Raw genomic sequence first — 24,495 nt, 5'->3', positions numbered from 1 at the left:
GGTCACACTGTGGATCACGCTGTGAGTGACAGAAGCATAGAAGTGACATGTAACAGGTCAGTGGCAGCAGCCCTTTGAAACAGCTATGAGAAACCGCTTGAGCACTCGTTCCACTCTCTCCTTGTCTTCCCAGGGCACTGGTAGCTTGAGAATGTTCCTTGAGTACAGCCCCTCCCTGCCTACGGAGGCCCCAGGGGCTGAGCGGCCCTTGCTTAGGTTCTGGCATGGCAGCAGGTAACCATGAGGGCGGCACCTGGCATGTGGAAGGGAGCCCATGTTTCTCGTGCTGCAGCCTTCCTTAGCAAGGCTGCCCTGGAGTGGAGTCACAGTCAGCTTGCTGTCAGATTCCTGAGGTCACTCAAGGATGCTGAGCTTTTCCCACGAAGAACTTCTTACCAGTGCGTGTTATCATGGGGTTTTGTACAAACCTATCTGGCCTCACAGACTTGTCCATTGAGAGAAAGAATGAGTTCTTATTCCCATCCTGGACCTTTTGTTAAATATTTATAGGCCAGTTTCCCAGCCTCCCTCCCCCCACAAAACACCAGTTTATCAAAAATGCCCTTGTGAATAGAAACCTCTGCATGTGACCCAAGTGTTGCAGGGGGCTGTCCCATGTACACACAGTGACACAGTGAGTATTTCCTGTGAACAGGGAACCTTCCGGGTCCCACCATTGTTGTTCAACCTTTGCCTGGAAAAAAACAAAAATTATTTACTAGGGACTGGCGTTGTGTTTGTTTAGGGCTTTGCTGGGAATTGCCTGGCTGAGGCATCCCAGGGATGTGGATGCTGGCGGCCCAGAGTTGGGGGTCACAGCACCTTATGCTCACCCTGGGCAGCACTGGAGATCTGTGATGGAACAGAGTGCTGTCGCCTGGCCTTGGCAGCCCTCATACCGGTAGCTGAAATGGCATTTGGTTTCCTGGAGGCCAGGGTCTGGAGTCTAAGATGGACTTCTGAGTACACGGGTTGACAGAAAGCAGCTGTAATGCCACCGCTGGTGCTGTGCTCCCTGTGCTTGTGTCCTTGGCCTCCCCTCTTTGGTTTGCACAGCCCTGGGTCTCTGTCGCCAATGCTGCTACCCTTCAGTGCTCTATAGCTGAGCTCACAGCTGCCTAGCCGTTTCCTGTTCCAGTAGGATTCTGGATTCCTCCAGCACACAGTGCTGCTATATCACCAGGCCCCCAACAACCAGTCACCACCCTGTGGCTGTTAGCACCATGTGCAGGTCTCACCCAGCTCCATACCTCTTCCAGGAAAGAACTTGGGGTGGGGTGCTGCTGTGCCTGGTCAGTGTTCTGTTACAGGTACTGCAGAACAGTGTCAGCTCAGTGGCCAGCTGTGGCATTCCTGATGAACACAGCAAAAGCTGGCCTCATTCCTGTGGAGTGTCACGTTGTAGCGTACATTCCTAAGTCAGCAGTGGCAAGGTGACTGCCTGATTGAGTACAGAGGATGCAGACCTAATGGTACTGAGAGGCAGGCATGGCAGTTTGGCCTCTCCAAGGGTATCTTGGTTGATTTGTCTCATCCTGGCACAAGCTAGAGTCATCAGGGAAGAGGAACCTTAGTTGAGAAAATGCCTCCGTAAACTGACCTGTGGACAGTTTCTGATTCATGATTGACATGATTCAGCCCATTATGGGGACTGTCACCCTTACTCAGCTTGTCTTACATTTTATAAAAAAGCAGGATGAAGCCAGACGGTGGTGGCGCACGCCTGTAATCCCAGCACTCTGGGAGGCAGAGGCAGGCGGATTTCTGAGTTCGAGGCCAGCCTCGTCTACAGAGTGAGTTCCAGGACAGCCAGGGCTATACAGAGAAACCCTGTCTCAAAAAAAAAAAAAAAAAAAAAAAAAAAAAAAAAAAAACAAAAGTAGGATGAACAATCCAGTAAGCTGCCATCTCCAGAGTCCTGCCTTGAGTGCCTGCCGTGAATTCCCACAGGGATGGACTGTGACCCATCCTTTATTTGACTGTAAGGTCAAATAAACTCTTTCCTCCCAGGTTGCTTTTGATCATGATGTTTATCAGAGCAATAGAAGACAAAGGGCTAGAGTTGAGATTGACAGCTTGTAGGCTGCACCTAGAGCCAGTGAGTGAGCAGCCCTGGGCCCCAGCACATAGACTAGACTAGCTGCATAAAGCTTACAGACAGTAAAGCTTGAACTTTGAAAGCTTTTTTTTTTTTTAGTTAATTTAGTTTTATGTGTATAGGTGTTTTGCCTGCATATATGTCAGTGTACCACATGCATGTGTGGTACTCATGGAGGCCAGAAGAAGGTGTGGGAGCCTCTGGGACTGGAGTTACAAAGATTTATGGGGTCCTCTAGAAGAACAGCCAGTACCACCGAGCCATCTCTCCAGCCCCTCTAGAAGTCTCTTGTGTCAGGAAGTATTACAGCTATCTTTTGTAAGACGTATGTGGGAGACCACGTGATCTTGGGCAGCAGAGTTTTCTTCCTAGTTCCATAGCTGTTGAACTGTGGTGGCACAGCTGTCACTTGTAAAAGTAGTGACAACTGGTCCCTGTTTTCTAGGATGGAGCTTCTGTCTCCATTCCTGGGTAGTCTTGCCTGCCGTGCCCACCTGGAGGAGCTAGTACTCTTCACTGGCTCTCCTTAGCTGCCCATCAGTGCATGGCCTCATTTAGTAGCCGGTTGTTAGCTGCTTTCAAGGCCATTTTGGGTACAGCAGGGCCTATTGTTCTATACTGTGTGTGCTCATCCTACAGCCCACAGATGGATATGTCTGTAACCCAACATACTACAGATGACAGTGTCGTGCTGAAGTGTCAGGAAGTTGAGCACCTTTCTCTAAAGCCTGCACTGTCTGTCCATGCATCAGTGAGAGCATCTGTTATTCTGGTCTGGTCTGTAGAGTGCTGTAGTAGATTATTAATCTGTAGTCTACTCTAGAGATAAGAAGCACATTGTTTGCCAATCTCTATGCTCAGACATGTGCCTGTCTTTCTCACTGCCTGGAGTTTTCCCTGACCCTTTGCTAGACAAAGGGTCTATGCATTTTTGTAATCTTTGTACCTCCAGTCCCAGAGGCTCCCACACCTTCTTCTGGCCTCCATGAGCACCACACTTTGCTAGACAAAGGGTCTACTTCCTGCATGCATTTCCTGAACCTGTTAGTCATCTGTGACTCCTGTCTACCTGTATGTGTAACCTGCCAGTGTGGATTTATCAGGGTGTGTGTTCCTAAGGGTTGATGCCTAGGCCTACTGATGCCAAGGTATGATGGCCACAGGCTCTGTTAGTGTTGGCACTGTCACATCACTGGGAGAGTTCTGGTCTGTGGGGACTTGATGTCTCAAACAGGTTTGGTATTAGGGTCATACTGCTGGGCCTCGGCAGGAGGCCACCTGCGTTAAGGAAGTCTGCTTGCTTAGGGACAGACAGACTGGCCACAGGTGGCTGGGACTGTACAACAGCGACAACACAGTATCCGTTCTGAAGAGGGACTGTGTGGGAGGAGAGAGGGCCTTGTCTCACAGCTTGATTGAGTCAGCAGAACTCTATAGTCATGTCTAGCTCTTGACTGGAAAGGGGCAGGGGAACTTGTTTGTCTCAGTGTCTTCATAGAGCTATACCCTGACTGAGACAAACTCAGGACCACTGGGTGTGCACAGGATGGAACCCTGTGGTAAGGGTGGCACTGTGGGCAGCAGAAGGCGGTGGGGCCTGAATGGATAGTCATTCCCCCATTCCTCAGATGTTGGGGCAGTGACAGCAAGACAGTTGCTCCAGGCAGGAAAGGACAAACCTGCTAAGGTTCTACCAGGTCCTGTGAAGATGCCCCATGCCCATGAGATTCAGCTGAGCTCTTTACTTACTTCTGAGTGGGTAGTGTGCTCAGTGGGAGGCTCGGTGCTCCCCTCCCTGGATCTGAAGGCCTTGTTCACTCCTGGTCATTTTGAGTAGGGATTGTGCTAAGAGACAGGACACATGACATGGATGTTATTGAAGGGCAGAACAGTCCCTTGAATGCCTCGCCTAGTAAGACTGAAGAGCCCATACCATAAGAACTCCACTTGGCTTGTCTGTCGGAACTCACTGGGCAGACTCTAGTTCCCTGACTCTTGTCTGTCCTGCTGACTGGGGATGGGAACATATCTAGCTTTCCTGTAGCCAAGCATGGCTGCAGAGGTCAAAACACACACCTTAGACCCTGGCGGAGTGCCCTGGTACCTAATGGCGTGATGGCACGAGGTTCTGCAAGGTGCTTCCTCCCTTGACATGCTCTCCTCCCACACGTTTATTTTTCTTGCCAGCTCAACATGAGTGTGTTTCCTCAGTGTCGTTAGAGTGCGAGTGCTTGTCTGATGAAGTGATTTTAAGCAAGCTTCGGGTCCTTGTAAAATGGGGAGTCTTGCTAATCTCATGATGGCACTCAGAGCCTCCCAACCACATCCAGGGTGTGCCATGCTTACCCAGGATCTACTCGCTACCCTCGTGAGGACAACCTCAGCTGACCTGTAGTAGCAGACTCCTTGTCACTCAAGGGGGTGGTGTGATATGTGCTCAGGTGCAAGGGTCTCTGTAGTGCAGAGGTTCATCAGAGCTGCCGCCTGTGCAGGTACATTCCAGTTGCTCTGTGGAGTGTTGGCCTGTGCCCAGGGCCATCATTCATCTGCTCTGTTGATACCATGTTTCAGTTTGTATGACAGGAAGGTGGCATAGGCTCTGAGGTCAGGCTGTCCAGTTTCCACCCTGAGGCCACCACACACACACTGTGTCATGCCTAGACTGGAAAGCTAAATGGAAGAAGGGGCCCTGGATGCTGACTGTGGCCTCCTGGCTCCAGGTGGGTACATGTGGGCTTTTACCTCCCTGGTGCGCAGGGCACCCACTGCCAAGGTAACTTAGGGGGCCTTGGTGGCTCTGTAGACCCTTGCCAAGAAAATAGATTTTCCTCAATCAGGTTCATAATTCAGTGGCTCTTCTATTCCTGCAACTGAAGACATTGTACCACTTCCATAGTATGTATAGAGGGACAGGGGACCATACCTGAGTAGCTCAGCCCTGCTCAGTACCAGCAACATAGTGGCCTTTCAGGCAGAGCCCTGTACTGGCTCCACGGTCTGAAGTACCCTCTTTGTCTAGCATCTTCAATTCCAGAGGATTCTTAGGGAAAAAAATCTATCTTGAGGAGACTTGAGGGAGCAAGAGTATGTGTTTATGTGGGGTGCACATGATGCGTGACAGGCTGTGTGTCCCTGCAGGCCTCCCCGAGAAGTACTACAGCCTCACCTGGTTCCTGAGCCCTGTCCTTGGCCTCATCTTCACACCGCTTATTGGCTCTGCAAGTGACCGCTGCACCCTGAGCTGGGGCCGCCGGCGGCCCTTCATCCTCGTGTTGTGTGTGGGGGTCCTCATTGGGGTTGCACTTTTCCTCAACGGCTCTGCTATAGGTGAGTATTGGCTGAGCTTGCAGTGGTATGTGTTTTGGGGGCCTTCTCTGGTAACTTCCCTGAGTCACTGTGCAAGGACCAGCCCAGGCTGCTGAGGACCTCCTGGAGGAGACTGTAGCAGGGAGCTTGGCAGTGGAGCCGGCCCCACATGGGAAAGCTGGAGGAACCTGTTCACAGGGAAACGCTTCCTGTTGTGATGGCTTGTTTTTAATGCGTATCTGACACCACGTCCTGTTTCCAGAATGATTTCAGAAATTATCTTTTCTTTTTTGTTCTTCTTTTCTTAGACATGGTACTGAGAATGTCCAGAACCCAGTCTAATGTTTGTTTTCTTGGTTCATGCCTCGTGTGTTGTTTTGCCTTTTTCTGTTGTTTTGTTTTTAATTAAAGCCACTCTGTGGGAAAATATTTTCTGCCTTGCGGGCACCATTCAGAACTGGTGGAAACAAAGCCTTGTTTTTTGGCTCCGCGGGTAAGGAGTGCACTGTGGGTTCTAAGGGACAGGTCTGCCCAAGTTCCAGAGGCAGCAGGACTCTGAGCAGAGAGACCCCACAAGACCACCTCCAGGGTGGGGTGTACATGGTGAGTGACAGGCTGTGTGTCCCTGTGTGTCACAGCTCTGAGAGCCAGGGTAGGAACAGTCTGTAGCAGCCTTGGGTCATCCTCCTCCTGGCCTGAGGGCCTCCTTGCTGAGTCATAACTGTACCAGGTGGATCCTCCACCAGAGATGGTTCCTATCTAGGAGTCTGCGGGTGACACTTTCCTGGTATTTGCTGCAGGCCCTGGGTCTGTCTATGTCACCTGCAAGCATTCCTTTACGTCCATATGCAGTGGCATGTATAGAGAGCAACCCTGCCACATACAGCCAGTCTGGAGGCACCAGCACTTTAGCCTGAGCTCTTCCCTTGCCAGTGAGGCCTCCTGGACCACCCATGGGCCAGCCTGTCAAGGTGGAGTCAGATGACCACGTCATGGCCAGACCGTCTTTGCCCCACCTCTAGTTCTAAAAGTTGGTTCCAGTGTAAGGGCTCATGAGGGTCTGGAGATCAATCCCTTAGTCCAGGCAGGCTCCATTGTAAGTGTGTGAGGGCAGCCTCCTTACATGCTCAGGGTGCCCGCCGAGGCGTGTGACCTTAGGTCCTTCCTAATGTACTCACAGCCTGTTGTCTAGTTTGGAAGCTAAGGTAGAGACAACCAGACAACCAGTCCCAGGAAGCAGCACAGAGCAGTTCATGTTGGTGGGCAGAGGAGGAGACAGAGGCAGTGGTCCTTGCATAGCTACTGCAGCTGATGCCAGGAGTTTTACCAGCCAGTGGCCACTGTTGCCTGATTGGCAGAGGAGGAAGAACCTGCTCCCCCCCCCCTTTTTTTTGGAAAAACTATGAGGGAGGGAGAATTAGCTTAGTAGGGAGCATTGCTGCTCTTGCAGAAGACCCAAGTTCAAGTCCCAGCATCCACATGGTGGTTCACAGCCATCTGTAACTTCAGTTCCAAAAGATCTGATGCCCTCTTCTGACCTCTGCAGACATCAAAGCACACACAAGACACACATCCATACATGCAGGCAAAACACTCAAAATAATTACTTTTTAAGAGAGGAGCGCCAGGCAGTGGTGGCACATGCCTGTAATCCCAGCACTCTGGGAGGCAGAGGCAGGCGGATTTCTGAGTTTGAGGCCAGCCTGGTCTACAGAGTGAGTTCCAGGACAGTCAGGGCTATACCGAGAAACCCTGTCTCGAAAAAACCAAAAATCAAAAAAAAAAAAAAAGAGAGAGAGAGGGGGAGCTATTGGTGGCTGGACAAACCACAGAAATGGGGTGAACTTTACCGCTGCCCTGAAAGCATTTGCCTGAGGAACCTGACAGTTGGCACTGGCATGTGACTGCTTCCCCATGCTCTGTCCAGGTCTGGCGCTCGGCGATGTTCCCAGCCGGCAGCCCATTGGCATTGTCCTCACGGTGCTGGGAGTGGTGGTCCTGGATTTCAGTGCCGATGCAACTGAAGGGCCCATCCGTGCCTACCTGCTGGATGTGGTAGACAGTGAAGAACAGGACATGGCCCTCAACATACATGCCTTCTCTGCTGGTAAAGCCCCACGCCAGGCCCCGGTGGGCGGGAAGGATCTGTGGCCATTGGTGGTGGTGATCAATGACAGGGCTTTAGGACGCACCGGGACTCACTTTACATGTGAACCCAGCAGGATAAAGGGACTGAAGAGCAAGGCTAGGAGGGAGTAAGGCCTGCCTGGGCAGCGTGCCTGCCAGCTGGACACACCCAGGCTCTGTCAGCTGGAGGGGAGCACATGGGTGCGCTAGGGTTGCTTTGGGCCCGAGACACCTTTTGTCTTGGTTTCTAACTGGGTATAGTGTTAGGCCAGTGTTAAGAGCTGTGCAGTCCCGAGTTGTTCTGTTTTGTTGTCTCAGCTGTCCTTTCGTTCTCCATCTCACTGATTTGCTACATAACCCTGTGTAGGGGACAGCCCTGTGCTGAGGCTGAGGCTCACTGTCCCCTCTCTATCTACAGGCCTTGGTGGGGCCATTGGCTACGTGCTGGGTGGGCTGGACTGGACACAGACCTTCCTAGGTGATTGGTTCCACACACAGAACCAGGTGCTGTTCTTCTTCGCTGCTGTCATCTTCTCAGTGTCGGTGGCTCTGCATCTCTTCAGCATCGAGGAGGAGCAGTACAGCCCACAGCAGGACCGCGGGCCTGAGGATGCCACCCTGCCCAGCACCAGTGTTCAGCCTGGAGCCTCAGCCCCTGCTACCCGCCTCAGCTCCCTTGGTGGGGGCATGCAGGACGGCAGCCCCCCATTCCCAGATGAGGTGCAGTCAGAGCACGAGCTGTCCTTGGACTACCTCGATGTGGACATTGTGCGCAGCAAGAGTGACTCGGTGCTGCACATGGCTGATGCCACTCTGGACATGGAGCCTCCACTGCTCTTTCTGCATGACATCGAGCCCTCCATCTTCCAAGATGCTTCCTACCCCAGCACCCCGCAGAGCACCAGCCAAGAGCTCCTGAGGGCTAAGCTGCCCCGCCTGTCCACGTTCCTCAGGGAGTCCACCAAGGAGGACGACACCTTGCTTGATAATCACTTGAATGAAGCTAAAGTCCCAAATGGGAGAGGCTCCCCACCAGTGAACTCCTTCAGCCGCTCTAAGGTAGACTTGAAGCCCTCAGTCACATCTAGTTCCATGAGGCGGCGTAGGCACATGTTTCACAGGCAGGCTTCTAGCACCTTCTCCTACTACGGCAAGATTGGGTCCCACTGCTACCGCTACCGCCGGGCCAATGCAGTGGTCCTGATCAAGCCATCCCGAAGCATGAGTGACCTGTATGACCTGCAGCAGCGGCAGCGCTCCCGGCACCGCAACCAGAGTGGGGCCACTGCCTCCAGCGGGGACACGGAGAGTGAGGAGGGGGAGACGGAGACCACCGTGCGCCTGCTGTGGCTATCCATGCTAAAGATGCCCAAGGAGCTGATGTGGCTCTGCCTCTGCCACCTGCTCACGTGGTTCTCTGTCATCGCAGAGGCTGTCTTCTATACTGACTTCATGGGCCAGGTTATCTTCAAAGGGAACCCCCAGGTGAGTACGCTACGGCTACCAATTCTGCTGCCTAGAGAACTAGGCAGCTTCCATGTCAGAGCCTCTTGTGAGCCTGCATGCACTGCCCTTGCCTCCACGTGGCTATGTGGGTAAGAGAATGCCCAGCAGGCAGCTGGTCAGTGTGCATCCTAATGCAGGTCAGTCGCACGGCGGAAACTATTGTTGCAGTGGGGTCTGTGGTAAACCTTCATGACGCCAGGTACCTTCACAGGACCAGAACCATGCTGAAAATTGCATTGGTTCAACTATCAAAGTGTAACAGCCTAGTTTTATTCTTGCTAAACCCTGCCAGTGTTTCTGGGCTCACACTGTGGCTGTGTAGGTGGCCACAAAGGTCTGTTACACCGTTCTCAGGTCCTAGTACAGCAGCTCAGAGAATGCAGAATCATTCTGCAGGTATAGACCAGCCTTATTTCAGGGCCACAGGCAGGAGGATTCTACTTCTCGTTGTGGGCAACAGAGTCATATGTGGCCTGGGAGGGACTGGAAGTGGCTTACCAGATATTGACCTGGACTTGGGTTCATTCTCCTCCTCACTAGAGTGTCAGTCACCTCTTAGACTGCTTACATGGGAGTTCAGGGTAATCTCCTCTGCCCTGAGGACAGCACATGCCTCCAACCTCCTCTCTCTACAACAGGCCCCCTCCAACTCCACCAAGTGGCACGCTTACAATGCTGGCGTGAAGATGGGCTGCTGGGGCCTGGTCATCTACGCTGCTACTGCTGCCATCTGCTCAGGTGAGAAGAGGGCGTGCCCAGAGCATTGGAATCCTGACCTTGCCTCAAGAGAGGAAAAGCTGGTCAAGTTGCTTGCTGTGGCCTGAGATCAGGTGTTTCTGAGGCTATCCTGGGTGCTGGCTGAGGACACAGTCTAACAGGGATGGCACCTGTTGATTAGCATGATGTCCCTGGCATGCCAGCCCCATCTGGGGCCCAACAGTCTGAAGGGCAGTGGAACAGTCCGGCCTGCCAAGGACAGGAGCCCTGATGACTGTGGTGACAGGCTCTTGTCCCAAGACAGCATGCTCCTCTCAGTCCCAAAACTTAAAAGAGTTAGGGCTGGAGTCCTCACTCTCATCTGCCCATACTCAGTCTGAACCTGGAATGGAAGTCAGCTTTGCCTGATCTTTAGTTGAAATGGGGAGGGTGTGGCAGGTCAGCCAAGTGACAGGGACCACACCACTCTCATCTACTGCAGCACGGATGACTCCTGGAGGAGGTGGTACCTGTGAGAACCCAATCAGGAGGCAGGATCCTTAGACTGGCCTTGAGTGCTGGGCAGCTAGAGTGACAAGGGAAGGGCTAGAGATTTCGCCCAAGGAGTCCTGGGCGGGCAGTCAGCATCCCACGGAGGCCACATAGAGCTGGCTTCCTTCAGAAATGTTAGAACCTGGAGGAATCAAGGTGGGCCTGGGGCTGCATGTCCAGGTGGGCAGGAGACTATATTTGTGCCTGAAGGTTAAACCAGAGGGAAGCAGTGCTGGAGGTAAAGAGTGTGTGTGGACAGCCCCTAAGTCATTATCCTTGTGGCCCTCTCTACAGCCCTGCTACAGAAGTACCTGGACAACTATGACCTGAGCATCAGGATCATCTACATGTTGGGGACACTGGGCTTCTCCGTGGGCACCGCTGTGATGGCCATGTTTCCTAACGTCTACGTGGCCATGGTTACCATCAGCACCATGGGTGTTGTCTCCATGAGCATCTCCTACTGCCCCTATGCCCTCCTAGGGCACTACCATGACATCAAGGAGGTACAGCCAGTCTAAGGATGCTGAGTGAAGGTGGTGATGAGGCCACTGCCTCTGCCCTGCTATCTATCCTCTCTGTCTTCCCTTCTGATGAAGGCAGCAGCTGCCACTCTCCTAGCCATTCTCTGGCTACAGGTCTCTCCTCTGACCATCCTGCCCCTTGGATCTGCAGTTTCCTCTCCAGGCTCACTAGCCCCTGATCTAGCAGCCTCAGTGCCCTTCACTTCTGTGGCTTTTGAAGAGCTACTCAGTTAGCCACTGCTTCTGAGCTACTGCTGTTGGGCCTGTGTAAAGGGACAGGAGCCAGGTGTGGAGGAAGCAGTTACTCACCCTGCTCTAGGAAGGTGAAGGCTGCTGGTGCACTCCTGTAATCCCAGCACTTGGGAGGCAGAGGCAGGTGGAGATCTGAGTTTGAGGCCAGCCTGTTCTACGGAGTGAGTTCCAGGCCAGCCAGGACTATACAGAGAAACCCTGTCTCGAAAAACCAAAACCAAAAAAAAAAAAAAAACATCTAAGCCGGGCAGTGGTGTGGCTCACACCTGTAATCCCAGCACGTAGGAGGCAGAGGCAGGCAGATTTCTGAGTTTGAGGCCAGCTTGGTCTACAGAGTGAGTTCCAGGACAGCCAGGGCTACACAGAGAAACCCTGTCTCAAAAAAAAAAAAAAATACAAACAAACAAAGAAGCCTGCACCTGTACGCCTGCACACACCTTTGATCCCATTAATCATTAAAGTGAAATCAATTCTCTCAGTACATGCTCACCACACCCACTCCTAATGGAACCTAACGGTGGTGGTGGTGATGGTGTTTTAAGATGTACTACTCTGCAGAGTTCATAACTGTTGAGGCTAAACCACTTGCTAGCATTTTAGAAGTGAGTCATATAGAATCACCCAGACCAAGAAAGATGGTGCCCAGAGTCTAGAAGTCCCTCTCTTCCTGATACTGACTTCACTTGCACATGCATCTGACCTTCCTGTAATTAGACTGACATTTTCTGTTCTGCCTCCTTCTGTGCGGCTTATGTAGTTTGACAAGACTTAGCACTGATCCCAGGCCTCCAGGTCACTTCCTGCTATCTACCCCATAGCTTCTAGCATAGCTGGAGGGAGTGGAGTTAGAGTCTCACACTCCTCCCCAAGGTAGGGGTTTGAGGGACCCAAGGCCTCCCACCCTAGCTGCGTTGTCACCAGATGGCCATATAAGTGCATGTACGATGCCTCTGGCCAGTTCTCTCTGTTCTTCTTTAAAGTAGGCAGGTCTGTGGCAGGTCTGTGGCAGGTCTGTGGCAGGTCTGTGGCAGGTCTGTGGCAGGTCTGTGGCAGGTCTGTAGCAGGTCTTGATGTCAAGCATCGAGAGCTCCTCAGCTTTGTTACTCAGGGTCCCCCCAGCTATCATATCGTAGCCTGTGTTGGTCTAGAATTCCTATGGCGCTCACCCTGGACTCCACCTCACAGAAATCCTATTGTCTCCGTCTAGTGAGAGCTAGCATTACAGACCTGAGCCGTCATGTACATCTAGAGGTTTCGATATACAGCATTTCCTTTTCCTTCAAAGGCAGGGTCTCACTAGTATTCTGGGTTGGCCTGGAATCTACAGAGCTCCCCCTGCCACTGCTTCTTACATGCTGAGATCTATAATATGGATAGCCACACCCAGCTAATGGATTACTTTTTTTTTTTTTTTGGTTTTGGTTTTTGGTTTTGTTTTTTTGTTTGGTTTTTTGAGACAGGGTTTTTCTGTATAGCCTTGGCTGTCCTGGATCTCACTGTATACCAAGCTGGTCTCAAACTCAGAAACCTGCCTGCATGATGATCTGAATTCAGATCTCCCCAATCCGCATAAGACCTGGGGTATAGTAACTGTTCCTATAACTATAACCCCAGTGCCAGGGGGTAAGGATAGAGTCCCTGGAACTCGAATCCTTGACCACCATTGAGTGAGAGACCCTATTCAGAGAACAGGGTGAGTGGCGGGGGAAAACAGACACCTGTGCTGACATCTGTCTCCATAGTATACATATACACAGATTTTTATGGTTTTTGTCTTTATGTCTATTTCAAATCCATGGATTAATCAGCATGATTATTCAGTATGATGGTGAATTTCTGACATTTGAGAGTTTGTTTGTTTATTGGCTTTTCGAGACAGGGTTTCTTTGCATAGCCTTGGCTGTCCTAGAACTCACTCTGTAGACCAGGCTGGCCTCGAACCCAGAAATCTGCCTGCCTCTGCCTCCCAAATGCTGGGATTAAAGGCATGCACCACCACCGCCCACCACCACTGGCCAGCTTTTTTAAGATTTATTTTATATGTATATTGAGTACACTGTAGCTGTCTTCAGACACACCAGAAGAGGGCATCAGATCTCATTACAGATGGTTGTGAGCTACCATGTGGTTGCTGGGAATTGAACTCAGCACCTCTGGAAGAGCATGTCAGTGCTCTTAACCACTGAGCCATCTCTCCAACCCTGATGAGAGTTTTTAATGATGGTCAAAGCAGACTGGTTTCTAATAATCAAAATCAGAGAAAGCATACATATATGATTTCAGCCCTTAAATTAACTGATTACAAGCAGGGCAGTGGTGGTGCATGCCTGTAATCCCAGCACTTCGGAGGCAGAGGCAGGCTGATTTCTGAGTTTGAGGCCAGCCTGGTCTACAGAATGAGTTCTAGGACAGCCAGGGCTCTTCAGAGAAACCCTGTCTCGGAGACTGTGTGTGTGTGTGTGTGGGGGGGGGGGTAGAATTGGAAATTAACTGATTAGGCCATCTGTGGCCCAGCATGCCCCATATATGGTAAAATGGGTGTTGCACCCTTGCACCCTTCTCTGTCGGGTGAGTAAGCTGGGGTTCTCTTCTGTTGTTCTTTCTGGTTTCTGGAAGGTGTGTTTAAAACCTCCCTCTGACTGTGATGTACACAAGTCTAAAGTCTGTGGTTTCCATCTTCTGGTACATTGGCCTTCATATCTCTCAAAGACAAAGTCTCCTTTGGAGACTTGGATGAGTGTAGCCCAGGCATGCTTTTATATTGTGTTCAAGAAACATGAACAAGCCGGGCGGTGGTGGCGCACGCCTATAATCCCAGCACTCGCCTATAATCCCAGCACTCGGGAGGCAGAGGCAGACGGATTTCTGAGTTTGAGACCAGCAGTCTACAGAGTGAGTTCCAGGATAACCAGGGCTACACAGAGAAACCCTGTCTCGAAAAAAACAAATCCAAAAAACCAAAAAAAAAAAAAAAAAGAAAAAAGAAAAGAAAAAAGAAACATGAACAAATAAAACTGCCTGGTGTCCCCTGCTCTGTCACCTGATCCCACATGCATGTGAGTGACTTGGAGCCCCCTGCTCTCCAAGGAGATCTCCAGGGTGAGGTGGGCACCCCTATGTCTACCCTGCCTCTCTCTTTTAGGACTGGAGGTGGTTTTCCGGGAAATAAAGTCCCTATTAGGTTGTAGACGACTTTTGTGTTCCTCCCTATGACCCATAATGATCTCCTTCTCTCCTTAGTGCCCAGTGCCAGGCTGGGCTCTGAGAACCCTCTTGCTAGCTGCCCAACTTAGGCAAGTGTCTCCTCTCTCAATGCAATCCATGCTCATAGCCTTGAGGTACTAACGAACATTGCCTTCTCTGTGCGCTCACACCTGTGTCCCTTCTCTTGCAGTATGTCCACCACAGTCCGGGAAATTCCAAGCGTGGATTTGGCATTGACTGCGCCATCCTCTCCTGTCAGGTCTACATCTCCCAGATTCTGGTTGCATCTGCCCTTGGGGGCGTGGTCGACGCTGTGAATACTATTGTTGTCATCCCCATAGTGGCTTCTGTAGGCTCGTTCCTGGGCTTCCTGACAGCCACATTCCTGGTCATCTACCCTGAGGTATCAGAAGAAGCTAAGGAGGAACAGAAAGGCCTGTCCTCAGGGCCCACTGGTGAAGGCGAAGGTGGAGCAGGCAGCGAAAAGCCCACTGTTCTGAAGCTGTCTCGGAAAGGGGGCCTTCGGGGCCTGGTGGAGACAGAGTCTATGGTGTGAGCCCCAGCCGGTACATTCCACACTGGAGGGCAGGGTGCATTGGGGTTATGCTTGCCGATACCGTGCGAGCTGGAGTTCCTTCCCAGAGCACAGTCCAAGTTCAGTAGGTGTTAGGTGTAGGGTAGGTTTGAGCTATTAGACAAAAATATCACACTAATTACCTTTCCCACAATTAAAAGAAATCATTTGAAATCTTTTTTTTTATTGAAAAAGAACTTAATTTCAGCTGTCTTTTATTCTGCAGGTATATCATTCTGCATGTTTTAAATTGTGAAATATTCACAGCATAGTCAATAAGCAATTTAGAAAATGTAAGGGTCTGCATTTCTAAACCAGTGATTGGAAGTGCAGAAGCTGACTCCCTTGGCAGGTGTCATCTGAAGGCAGCAGACAGCAGCGCAGTATCCAGATTGCCCAGCAGGTGTCTGTCGGGGACACCGGCAGCATGAGTCTGGGATTGCAGCGCCTCAGAGTATTTTTCTGTTTATTTTAGAAACAGTATTTTCTTTTTCACAACTGTGGTTTTCTTAGAAGAACAGCATCTCTGGCGAGTTAGGCTCACAATCCTGTGCACAGCTGAGACCACACACCAAAGCTGGGGAAGGGGCCCAGAGGTGTTTGAGCAGAAGGCAGCCATTTCCCAGGGCAGCCTTACATCCCGCCCAGGGACAGCACCAATCAGCAGGGCTGAATGTGAACTCTCCGTGTGCCTCCTGCGTGCTTGTGTGTAAGTTTGTCTCTGTCCAGCCCCTACCCTCGTGGTCCTCCCCAGAAGCCACCACAGGGCAGCTGTTGGCTCTGCGTGACACTTCAGCTCGTCTCTACACGTTTGGCTGGAAATCCAGGCACATCTTCAGGTGAGCCTTGGCTCCCAAGTCCTGCTGCAAGGCTACCTCGAGAGTGGGGACAGTGGCATCAGAGCAGGCACATGAAGGTGCCGAGGCCTACCTCCTGCCACGTTGGTGACATTGATCCTCGCTGGAACCTAACTGAAATCTGTGAGCTCATCACCTGCTCCTGCTGATGGCCACTGGAATGGGATGATGGCAAAGAGAAAAAAGCAGGCATCTGCCTGAGCAGGCCGGCTGCTGACCCAGGATCTGCAGTTCCCACGTTCTGCACATGAGCAAAACTTGGGCTTCAGGGAAGCAGGCTCAGCAAATGCTGCAGCTGTGGGTAAAGACTTTCCAACGATGTCTCTGTTTAACAACTCCAGTCTCGGTTCGTGAAACAGTCGGTCTGCACTCAGGAGAGGGAAGGTCCTCCCTGGATGGTACCCAGATGAAGTCAGAGCCGTGCTCTTGCTGCCTCGGTTGGTGTTTTTACATAAAGTACTTTAAAGTGCATGAGAATCATGCTGCAATATGAGCATTCTAAAGCAAATATATATACATTTATATTTCAAGATGAAAGTAAGCAGTTTTTAAATAAATTACTTGAATTTTCTGTGTCTTCAAAGAAACGCTGTGTTTATGTCCTTGGCTGGGCTCTGTCTTACCACCTTCCCCACACAGGTGGCACTGTGGTCTTTCGTATTTTATATCTGGGGAGCAGAGGTACCAGGGTTCCTTCCACCTGCCTGGCTCTTCCCTCAAGCCTGCAGAGGACTAGCTCCACCTTCAGGGTTTTCTGTGTTGCCCATTGAGAACAGAATCGCAAGTCTCCCCCCTGGGTAGGGGAAGTTGGACTCCCAAGTGTAGCCGCAGGGCTAAGCCCCCAGCCATCTGAGCCCCGTCAGCGGACACAGGCACTTGCTGGGCTCCTCTCTCCAACCAGCATCCTTGGCAGGTCACTCCTGTGCAACCTAATTCTAAGATGATAGTCCCTCCTTCCTGAGACTGCACCCTGCTTTTCCACTTTGCCATAGGAGGACAGAGGGAGGCAGGGAGGCAGAGGACATCTAGTAGGCAGAACCTGGAACCAGCGAAATGAGTGTAAGGTCTTAGGACACAATGCTCACAGTACCCACCCAGATGCTTCTGCAGACCCTGCTCATTGAAGCTGAATGACAGGGCTTTGGGGTCTGGCAGAGACCACACCCACAGGAGCAAGAGATAATAGGATCTCCACAAACAGTGGGCCAGACCTTAAGATACCGGCAGCTTCTACTCACCATAACCTGAAGTAACCCTGGGACACTTTGTGTTCATGACAGGTCTTGGCAAGGCCACTGGTAAAATGCTGACACCCAGTAAGAATAGTCAGCCAGAGGCATGCCTGTTAGTTGCTGTCAGATCAGGCTACACATCTGGTACTACTTTAAGACCTGAGCCTGTTAGATGTTTACATCCAAAGGCTGCTGTCTGTGGGTGGTCAGTGTGAGGGCCCTTGGGATGAGACCCAAGGGTGATGATAGAATTGGATTCTGGCTTTCCTTGCAGATAAATATAGTGGATGTTGTCTTATCTGGGGTACAGTAGCCAGACCCTTCCCTCACTGAGAAATTGTTCTGAGATGGCACCAGTGGGTGACTGTCAGTGCCAGCGCCTATGTGTTAAAGCCAAGGGAGGAGAGCTGGCTGTGCAGTCGGTGATGCCAGCGCTTGCATTGCTCAGACCACACCAGGTATTTGTTTCCCGACCTGCACTTGAAGACCTAGCACCCATGGGCACTGGGATCTCAGAGAGTGCACCCGAGTAGCTCTTCTGTGGCCTAGGATGTTGAGAGGAAAGGTAGTTCAGTTACCTGGACCCAGGGGACTGGCAGGGTCAAGCAGATGCCCGCCCCACTTGTGGCCCGTGCCGAGGATGCACGTGGAGTTAGCTTTGTAGCACCTTGGGATTTAGACTGTGTGCAAGCACCATGTGGTAGGGGATTAGCAGGAGTTGCACTGGTCCCAGGCCACAGAATTGGCAAGCAGGTTACTAACGGAAGGGAGCCTGCTTCTGTTGCCCATGAAAGTCAGCAGGTTTTTTAAGAGATGCCTCTTAAGATGTGTGGCCCAAGTTTGCCTGCATGAGAGCATGAGCCGGTAAGAGGTCCACAGCCTGGGGACAGAATGGCATGGCGGCACTTCCTAGTATCTGGAAAGCTGTCTATGGGACATTATCTGTTCTTAGCCTACGGTCTCAGCTGGAACATTCACACCAACAGGTCCATAGCCCTCAGACTCACACCCTTGAGATCCTCAGGGCCCTGTGAGGGCTGGTTTGGGCAAAGTTGGGAGTGACAGAGCAGGATCTGGTCGGTAGCCTCCTGGAGTGGTCAAGATGTCATAGAAGGTGCGGCGTAGAAAGTGCCGAGGCCCCTCCTGCAGCAGCAGCCTGTCTGCCTTATCTCCCTGGTGCCCCTGGCTTCTGCAACCCGTGGAAGCAACCCTGGCTACGTGTGCTACAGGTCAGTATCTGTAAAACAGCATCTACTGAGACCAGACATTCATCAACTTCACATGCACCAAATGCCATGACTCCCTAGCGGTTCCGCTTTCACCTGAGCCTCTGTCTTCAGCCACCAACCTGGGGACTGCCCAGCACAGCAGCCATGCTGTCTGTTTTATTCCATTTTGGACTGACTCTTAAATGGGGCAGGCAAGGGACATGCACTCGATAACTCATCACCACTTCATGAAAAGCCGACATCACAGTGGAAGCCTGAGATGGCCCCTTTGACAGCAACCAACAGGCCTCCAGGAGAGCAGAGCAACCCAGGAGCCCCAGGTACCTCTCCTGCTGTCTGCTAAAGGTCCCGTGCTGGGGACTCAAAGCAGGAAGAACAGTTGTTAGAAAACCTTGGCACAGTCACAGTGGCACTCTCCAGGTACCTCGGAACAAACCTATTTAGTTCCTTTGTGAACTGGAAACAGGACAACTGTTATCAACTTATTAAGTTGGAGCACTGTAATAGCTCTTGCTGATTTTAGCAACGGTTAAGTGTGTGTTAAACACATGTTACGATTTATAAGGAAACAGATTCTAGAGAGAGTACTATCACACACTTTGTATTTTATTAGGTGGATGTTGATGTCTGTTGCTGTCCAGAACCCCCACCCCCACCTCCCCCCACCTGTCCTCCCCAGCTTTGTCCTTTCTTTGTCACACCCTGGGCTGCTGGTCCCTGTACATCGCTCCTTGTGTACGGCCTGACTCCTTCCTGCCAGGCTAGTGTCTCCCCGCCGCTATTGCTGTTATGCTGTAGTTAATTCAATAAATGTTATCATTGCAGGTGACAGTGTGGTCCAGTCATTTTCGAGTGGCTGCCTGCCCGGAGCCTGTTAAGCCCAGGGGGGAGGCAGAATGTTCTTCCTGGTGGTGGCCAGTGCCTGCAGGCACAGCGGGGTCCCCAGAGCTCCCTCGGGGTCTGCAAAATAGGTCCTGCAGCTTCAGTCTCCTGCAGTCCAGACTCCCAGAGTCATTCCTGCCCAGAGGTGAGCAGGTCGGGCCTATACCTGGTGGTAGGATGGGGGCCTCCCTGCCGTAGGAAAACTGGTGCACAATAAGAGGTTCTAATGGGCAAAGGGAGAGGTGGCCTAGTGGGGGCTGTGCCTTGTGTGGGTGTGTACAGTCTTGAGTGCTGGAGGTGGGTGTCCCATGCCTTCTTCTTGGGACAGAGTATGTTATGTGTCTCTTGGTGACCTGCTGAAGTTTATAACAGTAACAACCCCTGACAGGGTTCTCAACCTGGGTCATGCCTGAGCATGGGACTGGAGTCATACACATCATACCCGTGGAAAGCTGCTAGCTGCTGCTATATTAGCTGCAGATTCCCACTGTGGAGCCCTAAAGGACCCTGGAGACAATTACAAGCTGCAGTTGGGCTGAAGAATAGTGGTTTCTGACAGGCCAGGAAGTGCTGGTGGTGGCCCGGGGCCTTACCCTGAGATCCAGCCTTCCTTCACACACACACTCAAGTCAGACCCCCTCCCCTACTGGGGAGAGCCAGCTGTGGCACCCCTACTATCCACCGGCCCTGAGTGCCTGAGATCTCAAGGGATCTCAAGGGTGGCGACTAGGAGAGAAATTCTCCAAAGGGGGACCCACCCCACTGCTGGCTGCAGGAGCCAGAATCTGTACTGCCCAGGCCTTCAGCAGCCATGGCACAGTGGCACTTGTGGCTTAAACACCCACCTAAGTAACCCCAGCTGGGAGGCGGCGGCGGCAGTCCTGCCCTGGGACCCTTTCCTAGCTCCCCAAAGGTCAATGTCTAAGATCATATGTATACAGTGACTACTGAGGGGAAGAACTCCTAGTTTCCTGTTACTCCATAGGCTTTGTGTGTGTGTGTGTGTGTGTGGTGTGTGTGTGTATCTCCACACACTGGAGTCACAGGTGTACACCAGTGCTCCTGGCTGAGGAAGGTCACTTTTCTCTGGGCTAATAAAAATGTGTGATGTCACATACTCAGCCCTCAAAGGACGCGATTTAAGTTGCATCATGCTGAAAACTAACCACATTAAGCACCTTTCTTTGTTCTCCATGTTTTCCCTGTATGTTTATACGTTCACCGTGTGTGCACGAGTGACCGCAAAGGCCAGAAGAGGACGTTAGAGCCCCTGGCACCGCAGTTGCAGGCCCTGGGAGCCAACACATGGATGTCGGGAATCAAACCCAGGACAAGAGAAACAAGTGCCTTTAAGCACGAAGCCCCACTGAACACCTTTTTGTTTTGTTTTGTTTGTTTGTTTTTTTCGAGACAGGGTTTCTCTGTGTAGCCCTGGCTGTCCTGGAGCTCACTCTGTAGACCAGGCTGGCCTCAAACTCAGAAATCAGCCTGCCTCTGCCTCCCGAGTGCTGGGATTACAGGCGTGCGCCACCACCGCCCAGCTGAACACCTTTTTAAAGCGACCATCTAAGTAGCTCATTGGTAAGGTACCTTTTACTCAGTTTTCAGTTGGGCTTTTCATCTTAATTTGTAAATGTTCTTTACATATTGGGGCTTTATTTAAAAAAAAAAAAGCTTTTGTCAGATCTAGTGTTTCCCTTAGTTATGGTTCCTTTTTTTCCTATTTTATTTATTCATTTGTATCATGGATTTTGAAACAGGGCCTTGTTCTATAGCTCAGGATAGTCTCAGCCTCACCTGTCTCAGCCTCAGAAAAGCGGGGATTACAGACATGAGCCACTGTGCGTGGCTTTTAATTTTTCCCTCTAATACTGTCTTTTGATGGAGTCATGTGTCGCGGTCTTCACATGTTCTTGAAAGCAGTCTTGCAGTGGTTTCCCAAACTTGTCTTTAGAGCGTCCTACTCTGCATTAGGTCAGGGCGTGCCCACCACCATCACATGCAGCGCAGCGAGGGCTGCATACCCTTCCCACGCCTCTCTGCTTCTCACCCAGTGGCTTTCCCGTTTCTGTGCGTCCACCCAGAACCTGCACTTGGTCCTCTGGCCTGCTCACCCGGGAGACCGACGGCATCATTGCTTCCTCAATCCTGCAGTTTGGAGGGACTGCTTAAAAACCACACCCTGGGGGACTTGTTCCTCTGAACTCTTTTTAAAACGTTTTTCTCAGCATTTCTTTACTGGTGTAATCCCCCCTGCTCCTCTGGAATCCATGAATCTCAGTCACTTAGCAGAGAACATCTTTACAATGTTAAACTTAGCAGTTCGTGAACACACTGTGTCTTTTGAGACTTTTATAAAGTTTCTGTCCAGGGTGTCTGAGCAAGGGTTCAGGATACTCGTCTTCTGGCCTGGCGTCTCTTCCATCAGTTGTTCTCTACCTCAGGCTGCTCCGCACTGTCAGTGCAGCTTACATAGCACCGGTTTTCTGCTGCAGTCCCGAGTCCTGACATCACATACACTGCCAAGCTGAGTTTCACATTTCTCAGGCTTATACAGACTGATATCTGCAAGGAGACAGCTGTGGTCCTTACAAACTAGTCTTGTTTAGCTGTTGTTGTGTAACTTCTTATTTTATGTGGATGCGTGTTTACTCTGCTTGAATCTCTGTGCACGTCATGCCTGCCAGTGTTCAAAGAAGCCGGAAGAGGCCGAGTAGGTGCTGGAAACTAAACCTACGTCATCTGGATCAGCTGGTGCTTTGAACCACTGAACCATCTCTTCAGACCTGGTTTTTCTGTGTTTTTTGTGGGGGTGGGCAGAGTCTCACATTATAGCTTCAGGCTGGCCTCAAGCTCCTGGCAATCCTCCTGCCTCAGCCAGACAGAGCTAGGATTGTAAGCATGAGCCACCACAGCTAACCAGTCCACTCTGTCTGCTTGCTGTTCCTGCCTGGGGCAGTAGCTGAGCCTCCATGCAGCATTGCCTTGAGATGAGAGAAAACATCTTGCCCGTTCCCCGTCCTGGGAAAAGCCGTGAGTCTTCACTGCCATCTGTCATATGAGTACGTAGAAGGTGCTCTATCTGAGGAAACGCCTTTGTAAGCTGCAAACACTTTAAAACACCATGCATCAAGCTGAGGATGTAGCCCAGCTGCTTTAGGGCTTTACTGCCCTGGGCTCGAACCCCAGCACCTCAGAAGCCAAGTGTAGTGGTATCTAAACTCTGTGGTCAGAGCATGTTCTATGGGTCAGGACCTGTTGTTTTTTGAGACAGGGTTGCTCTTTATAGCGGAACTTACTCTGTAGACCAGGCTGGCCTCAAACACAGAGATCAGCCTGCCTCTGCCTCTGAGCCAGCTTAGGACCTTAACAGTGTGTAGTCAGAGAGCAAGTCCCTGTTCTGTGGGATTCAGATCTTCCTGACTGTATTGTCCAGTATCTGCTGCAGCCGTCTGAGCCTTCCCTCTACCCTGCTGCTGCTGGATAGCCTACACCCTCCAGGTTCCACCAGTCACTGAAAGGAAGAATCAGAGCCTCCATCTCTAGTCTGGGGTTTGTCTATATTCTGTTTCAGGTCTCTATTAACACATCTTACTAAATACAAGACTGTCTTTTCTTTTTTTTTTTGAGGCTGGTCTCAAAGCTGCTTACGTGGTTGTGGATAACCTTGAGCTCCTGACCTGTGCCTTCACTTTGAGTTGGCAGTTAGTCACTGTTTGCTGAAGGTGGGCGTGTCTTACAGGCGCACAGCCACATGAATTATGTGCGTATTACTTGTATACCATCCTTTGCCCTTTATCATAGCCATGGTTTTACAAACTGCATCTCTAGCAGACAACACACGATGACATTCAGGAAGGAGCCGTCCTCTCCTTCCACCATGTGTGTCCCAGAAAGTGAACTCAGGTTGTCAGACATGGTAGCAGACTTTACCCACTGAACCATCTCACCAGCCCAGTGGTATCATTTTTATGTAGTCAGGCAGTCTTTCTCTTTTAATCAGAGAATGTAGTCCATGCGCACGTAATAGGATTCAAGTGGCACCTTCCCAAGAGTTAGGGCCCCAGCTCAGCACCACCTGTGTCTGTTCCCTGCGTGTGGATATGACTGGACCAGTGTCCCACCCTCTCCTGCCATCACACCTTCCCCACTAGCATGGACCAGACCCTCAAACTGTGGGCTAAAATACCCCCTACCCCCACTTAAGTTGTTTTCTTCACAGATTTTGTCACAGTCACAAGAAACATAACACAAACACGAAGCTCTACCCCAGCCCCTCTCCACCTTTTTCCCCACTGAGTTGTCCAAGTTGGCTCTGAACTCACACTACTGTTGAGCTTATGATCCTTGGCGTCTAGAGTGATGGGACTGCCGGCATGAACTACTGTGCCTGTTCAGTCTCTCTTCTCTCTCTCTCTCTTTCCTAAGACAAGGTTTTTCTGTGTAGCCCTGGCTATCCTGGAACTGACTTTGTAGACCAGGCTGGCCTCAAACTCACAAAGATCCACTTGCCTGTGCCTTACAAGTGCTGTCATTAAAGGCGTGTGCCACCACTGCCCAGCCTGGTCATTTTGTAAGTTTTGTTTTACAGCCGTTCACATGAAGATGTCAGTGATGCACAGTTGACTATACCATTGGTCCGGCCCTTGGCTGACTGCTGTCAAACCCTGCAGAACCATAGCAGGCACACTCCTAGGACCTACAGCCACACAACACGTCATCTTACCCTCAATGAAAGATCTAGACCCAAGGAGACATGCTCTTCACCCATCAGGATGAATTCACCCCTCCCTTACTGGTTGTGTCCAAGACACGGAAGAAACCAAAGGCATCGAAGTGTATCTTTTCATCTCAATAACCCATCACAAGGTTCCTTCACAAATAAAAGCCATGTGCTCACTCCAGTCCACTGGGTACCAGGGAACAGCCCCACCACTGCTTACTGCTGCTCCTCTAGGTACACGTGACTACTCCCTAAAGTCTGCTCCTCCTCTAGGTACACGTGACTACTCCCTAAAGTCTGATTCTTTGTACCAGCTAGTTGTTCCATATGAGATCGTGGAAATTAAAGTCACCACAAATGAATGAGTCTGATTTAGAACAGCTTGATTGGTGCTTAGAATAAACAGAAATTAAAAGCAGTCTCAAGCCGGGCGGTGGTGGCATACGCCTGTAATCCCAGCACTCTGGGAGGCAGAGGCAGGCGGATTTCTGATTTCTGAGTTTGAGGCCAGCCTGGTCTACAGAGTGAGTTCCAGGACAGCCAGAGAAACCCTGTCTCGGGGGAAAAAAATAAATAAATAAAAAACCAGTCTCCCACATGTCCCAGCTATAGTTGGCATGTCTGTCACTGCAGCACTTGGGTGATTGAGGCGGGAGCTGGAGTTGATGCCATCCTGGGCTACAGAGTGAATTCAACCTTATCAAGTGCTCATCTCCAGACATCTCCAAGGCTG

At 51.1% G+C, this 24,495-nt stretch overlaps 1 protein-coding gene across 3 annotated transcripts in view; it reads left to right on the top strand.

Annotated features, from left to right (window-relative positions):
* Slc45a4 (solute carrier family 45 member 4) overlaps positions 1-18,986 on the top strand; it is a 70,478-nt gene extending 51,492 nt beyond the window's left edge. For all 3 annotated transcript variants that reach the window (XM_052160206.1, XM_052160208.1, XM_052160209.1), the window contains 6 exons: positions 5,237-5,425; positions 7,332-7,511; positions 7,950-9,016; positions 9,676-9,775; positions 10,580-10,791; positions 14,456-18,986. In XM_052160206.1, coding sequence (XP_052016166.1) covers positions 5,237-5,425; positions 7,332-7,511; positions 7,950-9,016; positions 9,676-9,775; positions 10,580-10,791; positions 14,456-14,821 — 2,114 coding nt within the window. In that variant the 3' untranslated portion in view covers positions 14,822-18,986. The remainder of the gene's footprint in view (positions 1-5,236; positions 5,426-7,331; positions 7,512-7,949; positions 9,017-9,675; positions 9,776-10,579; positions 10,792-14,455) is intronic.
* Positions 18,987-24,495: the final 5,509 nt, after the last annotated feature.

Source organism: Apodemus sylvaticus, chromosome 17, assembly GCF_947179515.1.
Source record: "Apodemus sylvaticus chromosome 17, mApoSyl1.1, whole genome shotgun sequence".
NCBI lineage: Eukaryota > Metazoa > Chordata > Mammalia > Rodentia > Muridae > Apodemus > Apodemus sylvaticus.
This window is presented reverse-complemented; position numbering and strand designations above follow the sequence as displayed.